The sequence below is a fragment of the Stylophora pistillata genome, chromosome 11, assembly GCF_964205215.1.
Source record: "Stylophora pistillata chromosome 11, jaStyPist1.2, whole genome shotgun sequence".
Classification (NCBI taxonomy): domain Eukaryota; kingdom Metazoa; phylum Cnidaria; class Anthozoa; order Scleractinia; family Pocilloporidae; genus Stylophora; species Stylophora pistillata.
Genome location: NC_142529.1, coordinates 10,587,729 through 10,601,549, shown reverse-complemented (window position 1 = coordinate 10,601,549; position 13,821 = coordinate 10,587,729). Strand labels below are relative to the sequence as shown.

General features: G+C 36.3%; 1 protein-coding gene across 1 annotated transcript in view; it reads right to left on the bottom strand.

The window, feature by feature from the left end:
- The window catches only part of LOC111341522 (patched domain-containing protein 3), a 21,247-nt gene extending 7,426 nt beyond the window's left edge, over nucleotides 1-13,821 (bottom strand). The window contains exons 1-15 of the mRNA XM_022948509.2: nucleotides 13,640-13,821; nucleotides 11,397-11,643; nucleotides 10,472-10,545; nucleotides 7,193-7,312; nucleotides 6,826-6,973; nucleotides 6,321-6,418; nucleotides 5,368-5,488; nucleotides 4,401-4,524; nucleotides 4,172-4,284; nucleotides 3,130-3,192; nucleotides 2,753-2,795; nucleotides 2,524-2,590; nucleotides 1,762-1,903; nucleotides 866-1,003; nucleotides 22-61 (exon numbers count right to left, since the gene is read on the bottom strand). Coding sequence (XP_022804244.2) covers nucleotides 22-61; nucleotides 866-1,003; nucleotides 1,762-1,903; nucleotides 2,524-2,590; nucleotides 2,753-2,795; nucleotides 3,130-3,192; nucleotides 4,172-4,284; nucleotides 4,401-4,524; nucleotides 5,368-5,488; nucleotides 6,321-6,418; nucleotides 6,826-6,973; nucleotides 7,193-7,312; nucleotides 10,472-10,545; nucleotides 11,397-11,643; nucleotides 13,640-13,746 — 1,645 coding nt within the window. The 5' untranslated portion in view covers nucleotides 13,747-13,821. The remainder of the gene's footprint in view (nucleotides 1-21; nucleotides 62-865; nucleotides 1,004-1,761; nucleotides 1,904-2,523; nucleotides 2,591-2,752; nucleotides 2,796-3,129; nucleotides 3,193-4,171; nucleotides 4,285-4,400; nucleotides 4,525-5,367; nucleotides 5,489-6,320; nucleotides 6,419-6,825; nucleotides 6,974-7,192; nucleotides 7,313-10,471; nucleotides 10,546-11,396; nucleotides 11,644-13,639) is intronic.

Below are 13,821 nucleotides of genomic sequence, written 5' to 3'. Positions count from 1 at the left end.
TACATTTGGTAGCTCACGAACCTGTGTAGATATTTGCCGGTCTCCCCTCGACTGGGAAATACTGCAATAAAACAACAGGATTATAGCACACACTGTATACAGTAGAAAAATAATCAATGTTTTGTACCTCAAGTGCGGCGCTTAGTGGCAGGGGGCGCTTGTTAGAGGGCATCGCTCGTTGAAAAACTGGACGCGAGGAAGAAAATGTCCTCTTTAAATCTAATAGTATAGATTCTATCTGTGCGAAAATTTTCATTGGAGCTAACGGAGGCGTTTTTGTCATGTCACCATTTGTCTCTTGCGGCACTTTTCAATTGCATTTCCATTTTCTTCTTCACTCAATTTCGGTCCCACTGGGGCCTTCTTCTTCGGGGGCGGCGCTCATTCGAGTAAAGACGGTACGATACTTTAACTACGACAAAAGCCCTCTTCACAATTAAGGTTTTTCTACCAGGCTAATTTTTATAAACTTGTGCTTTGAAGTTTCAAATCAGATCCGTTCTCCTGTAACTCAATACCACAATTTGGTTTGGTAACATGCCGCCACATGCCCTGTTGTTTTCTAATCACATCAAACGTAAAAGCAATGGCTAGCCTCTGACCAGATCCTCATTTATAACACGCTTCGTCACGAGCGTTCCTTTACTCTAGGGAATTCGAAAGTATGAGACCTTGAACAACACGAGCCCGTGAGAGGTCTATTACTTATGATTATTAGGGCCAGACCTCCAGCAAACTTCTCCCCGACTCGTTCCAAATCTCCGCGGGGATGGAAAAACGTACATCTGGCAATGTTAACATGAGGGCCAGTTCGCATGCGCAGACTATGCAATGGCATTTTGACAAACAGACTCAATAACTGTACCTTAGAGTTCATTGTGCTGTACTTGTAACTCACGGACTCGACTGGTAAAAACCAGACACGGTCAAAGTACTGCCTCAGCATCATTGTACCGTACAAATTGACACCAAACAGGACCCCTGTAATAACTATCACAATGATCTGCAAGACAGTAAAAGTAGAATGCAGAAAGTTATTACTATGAACAAACCAAAATCAATTCTTTGAAATTAAAGTATGTTCAGAATTGAGGTAATAGTGTAAATTGGCCCCACCGTAGTTGAGTTAAACTCTTCCTACTTGGTAGGCAGACATCTTGAACAACTTTAACCTATCATAGAGCTCTATTTTGCTATTTTAACTATTTAGTATATGTGCTATCTCCTTAAGTGTATTTAACTTTCACCCATCCGTAGTGGCCAACCCGAAAGCTTGGCTCCTTTGGCTACTACACACTCTTTCCACTGCTTTGTGTAAATTCATGTATAGTTAGAACTCTCTTCTTCTTCTTTTTTCTACTTTTTCTCTTTCTCGTTGTTGTTGTATTTTTAGTAGAATAAGTGTGAATAAAGAATGAATGAATGAACGAATGAATGAGTTGTTAATGTAGATACCCCCTTCCCCCCTCCCCCCCCCCCCCCAATCGAAGCAGCAACACAGTATCTTTCAAGAAATATTCCCTTCGTTTCTTTACAGATCAAAACACCGACGATTAGGCCGACTAAAGATTGACAATGCGATCCACGATTCAAGTTCTAATTAGACAGAATCCGGAATGCTTGATATTTTTAAAATAGTGAAGTGTGTTTTGATAGAATCTCATCAAAAAAGGACACTTTTTAAATGTATTTTAAAGACAAAGTTAATTTCATCGAGCCTCAATCCAAGACAAATGTCCTTAATTCTTATGTAAGTTTTACCTTTCCTGGAAGCGACAGTATGGCCCGTGCCACATATTTGTCCATAAATTCCTGTAAAAGATCTCTCTTGCCTCGCTCGCTTTCCGTGTAATCTTCCCTCAGCTTGATACAACAGCAGCAGCCATCTCGATTCTTAGTTTGCCTGTACACAATTTAGCAAAACTGTTAGAACACCAAATTGCAATTTGAGCTCACAAAGTAATATTTTAAAAGAGACAAAAATAGCCAAATATTTGAACATACCGTGTTGTACAAAAGTAATGCAAACACGTTTCGAAGCTCTTCTTTTTTCTGCCCGGCTTTTCGAAGAAATTTTGCAAGAAACGAAATTTCAGATTTTCGTGGCACCTATTGTTCAGATCCGTCCTGACTTTCGCGAAATAATTTACTGAAAACGTTAGTGAGTCCCTAAATTTCAAGAGAAAGTTCGCCCCTCTCGACAATTTTCGCTTCATTATTCACGCAAAAGCTGTATTTGTGAAGGTAACCTAATTCATAACAAAACACATGGAATTTCCCCCTGTGTTCCAGTTTCCACGCAAACTGCAACCAAAGCACCTTGTAACTTTAACAATATGGCCATTCTCAGCTCAATTAGCTCTTTAGTTATTCTGAGTAAATGTTACCTCTCCTGTATTACTAGATTACGTTCTGAATTAAGTTTAACTTTTATTTTTGGTAATAAAGCTGTTGTTGTTGTTGTTGTTGTTGTTGTTGTTGTCGTTGTTGTTGTTGTTGTTGTGAACAAAAAGGCAAGTTTACCTTTTGGCGTCCAGAGCTAAAAAGGCGGTAAACAGTGTGGCCTGAAGCGCAAAGTCTGCTAAAATACCTGCAATAGGAAACATTTACAATGAAGGATAATCTTATTTTTGAGTCATGTTAAAAGAAAAACAAAAGCAAAAGCATACAAAAACAAAAACAAAACAAAGCAAAAAAAGAAAACAAGACAGAAAAACAAAACAAAATAAAGCAAAAAAGGCATTCCACATACCGATTCCTGCAAAAATACAGAATGACCGCAAAGCTGGTAAAATCTGAAGGAAAGATCATCAAAATCATCAGCTCTCTTGCTCCCATGAGTGACCAAGACAGAATTTCTCCTTACAATATCAACACAATATCCAGCAGACAAGTGATGAGAATAAAGAAAAATATCAATCAGGGGATTATTACACGTAGTTGATCCAATACCAAATGCTGTGAATTAACATCTTAATGAAGAATTGTATTTCAGGTGGTAAGAAGAATCACTAATTGGATGTTGGGAGTGAATCGGTCAAAAAATCCTAGTCCATGACCATTAAACTTGAGAATGGTAATGTTTATTTTATGATATACACAGAACATATTAAACAACAAACAACTCACAGTGGTTGCTCCTATCATGAAAGCCAAGAAATCAGTCAAAGATGTTATTGTTATTGAGCAACCCTGGAATGAAATAAATGGGAAATCTTAGCCAAGATCCACAGGATGCAAATACCAGTAGTACTGTATTATCATATTATATAATACATTCTACACTAAAAAATGGGTAAAAGTAAAGAATTTGATTCCACCAACAGTGGCCGCATCAACCAATGCATTGGCCAATGCGCTGGTTGATCTTACCAATGTGTCAGTAGTGTGTAGGTAGTGTGTTCACTAACACATTGGCCAATGTGTTGGTGGGATCGAATTCTTTACTAATTTACCTAAAACAAATGTAAAATTTCATTAGTCTTAGGTAAGAATGTTTTCTGCACACTGATCCTACATATGTAGCTATATACAGGACCCTAACCACATGTAAACTTAGTGAAGGCATAACCCACCATCAGGGGTTTCAATAACTTTATCCACTAGCAGCTGCTGATGGTTTACTGTAATTGGACACTGTGCCAGAAAACAAGGAGCCATAAGGCAAAACTTAAACATGTGAGTCTGCTTGCAGGTGCAAGAGACCACTGTTAAAGGTGTTAAAGATCTCAAAGGTGGCAGTAGGCCAGCAGTAACTAGCTTTGACTGAAACCCCTGCTAATATCTCTTTTCTGTAACTCAGTGGTAAACTATCATAGTGTGAAATCCAGAGGTCTGGGGTGGGACTCATTAATTAGGGATCTCATATTTTTTTTTGTTTTCCCACCCTTGCCACAAAATGAGAAACATATTCAGGGCTCAACATTTACTAGCCAGCCACAGACTAGAAGAAATTCAGTTTTGGCTTAGTGGTTTTCAATTTTTTCTAGCCAGTTTGGCAAGTAAACAAACTGAAATTGTAAGTCGTAACATCTAAGAATCATCACTAGCCACTTGGCCAGTAAGTTGAAAAGTTAGTGTCAACTACCTTGATATTTCTTTCTTTTCCAATCAAGCCCATACATTGTAATTCAGCATCTTACTAATTATATAGTTGATGTATAGAACTCACAGCATGTTTTAAGGCAAGTCCAACGCGCTCTGCAACTTCTTGGTTCTTATGAGTGTCAGGGGATAAGTTGTTCCATGCTTGTACAATGACAAACATATCATCTACTCCAATACCTACAGCATAGGAACAATGTACATGCAAGTCTGATTATCAGAAAATGTACAGTGACACAACAGTTCAACAGCTACATGGCTTCATTGTCACAAAATGACAATGCATTAAATCTTACCAAGTAAAAGAAATGGCAGCGTTGAGTGAACAGGACCATAGAAAACTCCAAAAGCACTGGCCAGCCCAAATGACACACCAATGGCTAGTCCAACGCAAACAACGCCAAGTAAGGCCAGCCAAGCCTGTAACAGGCAAGAATTTACTTAATCAGTAATTGTAAAATTAAACCACGCTGATCAGAAAAACCAAAGGTAAAGTGTAACAAATTATTTATATGGAGCCAGTAAGAGAATAAAGAAAATAAATGTAAGCCAACTTCTTGAGGAGTGAGTAAACCTCAGATAAACTTAGATTTAGCTTTGGTTTTCTATGATCTTGATTAGTTGGGAAAGAGATGGATGTTTTTCAAGCCAATTGCAAAATCTAGTATTGAAAAAGGGGACAGGTTTCTAAAGAGATCATGGTACTATGTTGGTGTGTGTGCGTGCGTGCGTGTGTGTGTGCGTGCGTGTGTGTGTGCGCGTGTATGTGTGTGTCTGTGTGTGTGTGTGTGTATGTGTGTGTGTCTGTGTGTGTGTCTGTGTGTGTGTGTACACGTGTGTGTGCGTGTGTGTGTGTGTGTGCACGTGTGTGTATGTGTGTGCGTGTATATGTGTGTGTGTGTGTGTGTGTGTGTGTATGTGTGTGTATGTGTGTGTATGTGCGCGTGTGTGTGGGCATGTGTGTTATAAGTTTTGTTTTAGTTATCTAAGTTGATAATGTAAATTGACGACCACAAGGAGTTTCTAAAGTGGATGTCTATTTTTGCTCTGACAAAGTGTTAACAATTGAAACATCAGTGGAAGAAACCCAGTGGCCAATTTACATTTATCAACTTAGCAAAGTTAAACCAGACTAACTTTGTCCAATAGTCCACTGGAAATACCTCTATTCCAGAAAATACATGCCCACTCAAAGTCCACACAACAATTTACTCTGCAATGGCTATAAACCAACAATAACTTACAATGACTGTATCACAGTACCTTGATATTGAGACGGGTAAATCTTCCAAGCATAACTGCCACATAAATAATGATAAGAATGTATCCAACGGAGAGAAGTTGAACATCCCCTTGAATGCTGTCACCTGAATCTGTTGTATATCTGATGATAAATTCAACAAGCGATTAAGGTATCATTGGATAGAAAACAATTCTTTATTTTGGTAGCAGTTTTTTTTTGCTGGTAGTGTTCCACTAATTTTGCCCAAAGAATAAGAAAAAATCAAACTGAAGCATAAATATATCTTATTAACCAAGCGCGAGGGCCGTACTGGGAGAATATAGGCCCGAGGTCTTGACTGTATGGACCTCGCTGCACTCGGTCCATACAAAAAAGACCGATAGCCGATATTCTTCCAGTATAGTCCCGAGCAAGCTTGGTTAATGAGAGATTTATTATACGACTGAAGTTCAAAGGGACACAAGTGCGGTATCATTCCGGACCATTCAGGACAGTGCCCAGTCCAGTACTGAGAGAATATTGACTGGCAATTGAGCATTTTGATTGGTTGATTTTAGTTAATGGCCCTCTGACTGCCCAAGTCGTGTAATAAAATGAATGGACACAAGTGATTGGCGAAGAGCTGAAAACACATATAAAATCAAATGATACAACCAGTACATCCAGGACCTGTGTGCAGTGTGTTTCATGTGTAACACGAGTGCTTATATTGAGCAACAACGTCACGATTCCTGCCTTTTCAAACTATGCAGAATGATTTTTGTTTATCCATTGTTTCAAATCATTGTCCATATAACAAAAATAATATGACATGATAGCTCAAAGATATGAATATTATGTTCTTTTGGCAAGAACAATACCTCATTCATTTGCTGCAGTCACTGGTGAAATATTGATCTTGCCACTTGAACATAAAATTCCCATCTTCCTGCCACTGTGTAATTAACCTCTACTTATTTGGCACAAAACTTACCTGCGACGAGTATAGTAAAACAACTCGGCAGATGATGGTTCCAGGCCCTCCATTAATTCGCCAAATTTCTCCTCCCATTCAAATGTCTTTTTATCCTCCTATTAAAATAATCATTATTTTTGTTCAGGGCTGAAAGATGAGAATTGTGTGCTGAATTACAGAATGATGCACTTTGCAGAATTCTCTTCATCCCTGCAAAACATTGAACAATGAGGCACTATAGCCTATAGGAACAACTGTTCCTGAACCATTCTCTTGGCCCAGAGCTGGACTTATATGTCAGGGGAATTAACAATCAGCTCTTAAGAGTTAAAGAGTTAATAAAAAAAAAACCAAACACAAGAGACTGTTTGTAGGTTAAACAGATACTGAAAGCAGCTCTTATGGGTAGGGGTAGTCCACCGGTAAACCAGCTTTCATTAAAATCCCTGCAAAACACTTCCTGTCAGAGTAGAAATATAGCAACAGGTTCACTACAGTGTATATACATGAAGTCAAAACATACCAAAGCTCCTGAGTTTTCATTGAGTTCAGGGGTATATTTTACCCCATAGGACATTGATGTTGCTTCCGCCTTTATAATGGAACCTGATGAGTTCTTCTCAATTCCACCCAAGTACTGGGACAGCACAAATCTCTTTTTTGTTACAGGACTGAACAATGAAACAGAATGTGATTGTTCATACATTTATTCACTGTTTTGATCAATCAATATATAGAGAACCTGTGATCAAATGTAAAAGTGCAATCAACTTTGATTCTAATTCCTCTGGGTTACATTGCAGACCTGCCCTAGTCTTGAATTGGTATCTTGCTTTCTGGCTGTCAGTTCATGAGCTACTTCAATACTGTTCCTAATTAAATCCCAGTACCTTATGATAGTTGGCTGGTTTATTTTCCTCAAGATGTCTTCTTTTGTAAGTGAATTAATACGAGCCTCGTCAAATGACCAAAGTTCCAGTAGACCATTGTTTAAGCAAACTGGGCCAACCCTATGAGAGATTCATTCAATTAAAAAACAATCTGAAATTGCAAGTCATAAGTTTAATTTAATGCTGACCATTTTTTTTTTTTTAATTTATTGAAAAAAATATATGAATGCTTAATTTTTGGTATATGCGAAGTAAATATGAAAACAATAATTTACTTCAAGTGTGAGTGAAAGTGTTGGATATTTACCACCATTCACCTCCACTTTGATGAATAATTATTAGTCATTATAAAATTTTAATTATTGTTTAAGAATCTTTATTATTACTTTTATCATTACATTCTCCTTAATTCTATAATATCTATGTTAGGGGTGTATCATGTACAGAACTAGGAGGTCATTTAAAAGTCTAACTTAGAAAACCATGATCTCTTGAAGTACATCCCTAGTTTTCATTGTCTTCTCACCAGTAAAACTAGACATTATATCAAGTTGGCAAACCACAAAACAAAAAGCTAATTATCATGACCAAGTAGAGCTTGGTTTTTTCATGCCTGATTGCCATTTTCTTAACAGTAACATTTCAAAGATATTTCTTTCATTCAATTTTCTGAGTTGTTCTGTAAATGATTGATGAAATAAATGCTTTCTCTCTTTACAAATATGAGGATAACGCCAAGCGTCAAAATAAATCTCTAACGATTCAATATCGTAATACGAAGCATTTTGACAAATCCGCCTTCGTTTCCGACCTCCAAGAAGTTCCTTGGAATACTGCATTTGTTTTTGACGATTTAACTGATATCTTAAATGCATGGATGGGTCTGTTCAATAACATCTTGGATGCCCACTGTCCGTGGCGAGCAAAAAAAGTAGCCAAACAAAATCAAGCTCCATGGATGACTGTGAATATTTTACAAGCGCTTCGCAGAAGGGATTCTTTACTACGTAAAGCAAGGCAAAGTCGTTGTGTCACGGATTGGAACTGCTTCAAAATTGCGAGGAATAAAGTTGTAAACATGATTCGCAGTGCGAAATATAAATACTATAACACCTGTTTCAACAACAACAAGGGAAACTCTAAAAAGATCTGGAAAACCATAAAATCGCTAATGGGCGATGTATCAAAATCAGTTGAGACGCCAAATGTTGTTTTGGCTGGAAAGTTTAATGATCACTTCACTTCAATTGCTGATTCACTGAGGAATCTACTACCTAATGTACCTTATTGCAATTCAAAGGTTGAAAACTTTGTTTGTTCAAGAAAAGATCCGGATGTTCTTTTCAATATTCCTCCTGTTACTAAAGATTTTGTGCTGGGTGCTCTGTTAGGACTCAAAACTAACAAAGCTATGGGTATTGACAAGATAAGTGCAAGATATCTGAAAATAGCAGGACCAGCTATTGCTTATTCAATTACTCAAATCTTGAATATTTCAATTAATTCTGGTGTATTCCCTGATTGTTGGAAGATAGCGAAAGTCATTCCGTTGTTTAAATCTGGGGACCGTGAGGATCCGGACAATTATCGACCCATTTCGATATTACCAGTTTTGTCAAAGATTCTGGAATGTCATATACACGATCATCTCTATAATTACTTATGTGAAAACAATCTATTGTACCCTTTACAGTCAGGTTTTCGGAAACACCATGGAACAGACACTGCTCTTATACGAGTCATAGACAATTTGTTATTTAATCTAGACAATGATCAAGTCAGCGGTCTTCTTTTAGTTGATTACAGGAAAGCTTTTGATATGGTTGACCGTGAAATTCTTTTGCAAAAGCTGAATGCCTATGGTTTAACTCCAGTTGCACGTAAATGGTTTAGTTCATACTTGACTGATAGACATCAATTTATTGCTCTTGATAATGTGACATCTAACTCTGCTCTTGTGAGGCATGGTGTTCCACAGGGTAGTATCCTTGGCCCTTTACTTTTTGTCATTTATATCAATGATTTGCCTCTACATGTTAATGGTGCTGACCTGGATCTCTATGCTGATGACACCACACTGACATTATCGGCAGATATCTCAGCGGTTGATTCTCTACAAGATTCACTAGCTGCTTCTTTGAAGGAAATTGAATGCTGGACGCACACCAATAAACTTCCTCTCAACGAAAAAAAGACTAAAACACTACTGGTCACAGGCAAACGCCTTGGGAAGAAACTTCCAGATGGTTATAATTTATCTCTTAAAACTATGCATGGTGTATCATTGGAACAAGTACCCTCAGCTAAACTTCTTGGTATAGACATTGACCACGATTTATCAATGAACACTTATGTTGACAGACTGTGCAAAAAAATTTCACAAAGAATTGGAATTTTGAATAAGATCAAACTTTGTTTACCATTTAACCAAAGACTTTTATTTTATAATAGTTTGATTAAGCCATTATTTGATTATGCCAATGTTGCATGGCAGTCACTTTGCTCTAATGAATCTCTTTTAAGAATACTTAGGCTACAAAAGAGAGCTGCTAGGGTTTTATTAGATGCTGAACCACGTAGTTCATCAGTTATGCTATTCAATCGTTTAAAGTGGATACCATTTTATAACTCTACTAAGATAGCTAAATGTTCAATACTATTTAAAAGGATTAATTATTGTGTACCTAATTATCTTAATGATAGCTTAAGATTATTAAGTTCAGTACATTCACGCAACACTAGATTTTGTAAATACAACTTTTTATTACCTAAGTTTAAAAGGGCTAGAGAAGGAGGGAAAACTTTTCTAGTTTCTGCCATAAAATTATGGAATCAGTTAAAGCCTGAATTAAAAAAGTCTAATACACTTAAGGCCTTTAAAGACAACGTATTTAAATATTATTATGATGACAAATCATGCTTAGCTCATTTTAATCGGTAAATTTTATTGATAGTAGTTTTATATATTCTTACTTGTTTATATTATCTTGTAGTATATATTTTATCAATTAAATATTATTTGTAATTAGCTAAATTTCTATTTTTCTAAATCTCTTTTTTTTTTTTTTTTTTTTTTTTTTTTTTTCAATATATTAATGATTCTATTGTATTTGCATTTATATATTTATTGTAATTAAGAGGACCACAAGTTTATTAGTGTTTGTGCACTATCACGTGCTATCCTCAATAAATAAAGTCTATATATATATATATATAGAATTTATGATCACAAAAAGTAAAATACATGACCAAGATCATTTCTAGATTGATATCACTTACCTGAAACAAAATTTTTCCCAAGAAATATCAGTTCCATTGCCTACTTTTTTGACCTTGTTATGAATTGTGAGTGCCTAAAAGATTACTCAAATGTTAAAAACGATTCTATGATAAAAATATGATACATCATTTTAGAACAAATTTACCATCTCAAAGTCTCTGGCAAAACTAACTTCAAGTTAAAGCTATTTAATATATATCAAATGAACTCCCCTAATTGGTTTGTTGCTGATGTGATAGAGTGTCTACAAAATTTTACACTTCATAAAATTTTGAATCAACTTTTTTTTAAGTTAATTGTGATTATTTGAGTGAGCCCAATATAGTCTTGAATAACAACTGAAAGTAAAACTGCCATATTTGGAAAAATGTGACACATTATTGTCAGGTGAAGTTACTGATTCGTAACACTTTCATTCTGTGCATCTCAGAATTAACCAGCTTGTGCCTTGGGGCATGTGCACTAAGATAACAATGGAAGGCATTTGTCAGATTACAAGGTAGGAAGCCGACATTTGCATTAATCTGAACAAATTGATGGTTACGTAATACATGTGTGATTTGATTCCATCACTTTTCTTGATTTGAAATTTTTTCAAATTTGTTAGATTTTCATTTATAGTTTTCTACTATAATCATTACCATTATTTGAGATACCAAACTCTCCATAAATATTGAACTGGATAAAAAAATTTAAACCAACATTAAAAACATAGGATTTTCAAGGATGGCTGTACATTTTTTCTGACACAGAGCAAAATTCCCTAAAAACCTTACAAAAAACTTATTTTTCCCTGACTTTTTCCTCACCTGTGGCTAACTTTTATCCAGAGTTGGTTTCTCTAGTACATCAAAACTTTTACCGGAACAACAGAAACCATAATGATTGTAGATGTACAGTAAAATTATTATCAAGGTATTATACCTCTTTCAAAACTGCAGGAGTAAGAACATCTCCAGCCACAAGTAGAACTGTGGATACACGCAATTCTAATGGAAAGTTGTCATCCACCCAAAGCTTGTGCTTTTGCGTTGTTGAATCTTCAGGAGTCCACAACTTGTCCCCTCGTGCTTCTTGAGTAAAGTTGATGAGCCCAGCTGCACATGCCCCACAGACAATGAGTGAAATCAAGATAGTAATCCAAGGACTTCCACCAACTGCTCTTCCTAACCTGAGGAAAAACAAAAAAAGTTTCAAGTTGAAAAATCTTCCTTACTGTTCTCCATCTACCTGTATATCCTTAACTTCCAAGATCTGGTTCGTGATTCTTTCCTCTAGCTGCTAAGCAATTCCTTGTAAATTACTAAAAAGAATTTTGCGTGATAAGATAACAACTTCTACCTAAGTTTGAGTATTCTCATAACTTGTTTGCTGAATTATGTATGGATAACACAAGGAGAAGTTACAAATTGATCACTTCTGGGAGTTTAGAGGGTTACAGTGTAACCATCTCTGTAGACCTGGACACAAAATCTGAACTTCCCATGATGTATAGCACAAAGCTACATTAGTGAGCTATCTATGAAATGATCAAGATTGTAAAATGATTTACAAGGGCAAGAAACTTCACTGAATGTACTTGGGACAGATTTCCGTACATTACCCTATTATTCCACTATTCTACAATGAAGCCTTGGTACCAAAGGTTGATTGTTTTTTTTTATTTTTTATTATTATTATTGATTTTGCTTCCTTTCATCAAAAAGCTGTATGCATAAAAAAGCACAGGGTTAAATAAAGACATTTCCTGCAGACATTATCAACAACAATGCAAACTTGTCACATTAATAACTCTTAATAAATGTCACAATCAAACATCAGCTTGATATAAAAACCGAATTGGAATTGAGGTTGAAAACAAAATTGTGCATCCAGATTGAGGGCATGAAGTATCCCTGTCAACGAAATCATAAATCGGTATCTAAATACGTCTTACGCCTTTCAAGGTAAATCAATATTGTTACTTTTATGAGTATTAAAGTCTCTGTAAATGACATACAACTTTCAATACAAAGATAAGACTGAAAAACAAAATATGGTCTCCATTTTGAAGCCGGACCTGTGTTTAATTCAAAATTTACTCCAGCCCTCGTGATGGTTAAGCGATGACAATCATTAAAGCTGCAATCTCATCATCGAAGTGGTATTATCAAGCTCATTAAAATACGACCGAAACGGAGGTACGATCGTAAAAAAAAAACATTACGTAGAGAAACCAGTGTGGTCATTTTCAAATAATATTAAAAACTCCTGCTTGAAATTTCAGTGTTTGATCGACCGCCTTACCTTAAACCATGTAGCTACCAACCATGCGAGAAAACTAATTATTTTGAAAACATTAAGCTTAATTGTCAGGCATCGTACGTGGTCGTGTATTCTTGAAGACAGCCATATTGAAGAAAGGATTACCCAAAGAAAGAACTCTGTAAACTCCCACAGCTCTACAGCATAATATTTGCGTAAAGCGAGTACCATAAGGCTTTTTTTTCGTAAATATATCGATCCTTGAATCTTCCGAGGTTAGACAACGGTTGAGCACGATTACATCATACTTAGAGGCCTTGGGTAACTATCGAAACAAATCGAAACCCAACGCAAAGTTTGAATCTCGCGCATGGAAAATACACCTCACGAAGGAACTTACATCGGTTACTTATTAACTAAATCACTGTCGATCTCTCAGTATCAAACTTCCCTAACACTTCACGACACAAACAAATGCTGAATATACCGGCAAATATTGACTTTTGCTTGGAGATATTGGGAAGAAATCGGTAATCTAATCAGTCTTTCGTAAGCTATTCTGACTAGTAAGGTAGAATAAGTCAATAAGCAGCCGTGAAAAATTTAATGTTTTTACGTTTGGCGTTTTTAGTTTAGCCTTCCGCAGTTGGCGACAGGTTTCTCCTTCCTTCCAACTGGCATGGTTACGTAATGGCGTCTCAAATTTGACACGAAAAGAAGTCGTAAAATTTTAAAGTGATTAGACTTGAAGGCCTTTTCAAACTTTACCCAAAGATAGCCACGGCTTCATTTTTTTCTTCCTTTCTTCGTCATAGAACATCCCTTCCGTTACAATCTCCGTAACACCTGCAATCAGCAGTGTTCCTCATCTGCAAACATAAGCTCACCATTTTTTAACTGTCTTGTACTCGAATTTTACTCACCTATAAAACCCTTTTTCCATCGAGCCAGTGATGAAGTTGCTTACTTTATTCAGGCACTGGCATTTTTTCTTCTCTGCCTGATCCCTTGAAGCAGAAGAAGTATCCATCCTTGTTCGTGTCGATCGCCGCTAATTTTACAGCTACTAATCTGACGATATTACAGCAACTCAACTACACTATGT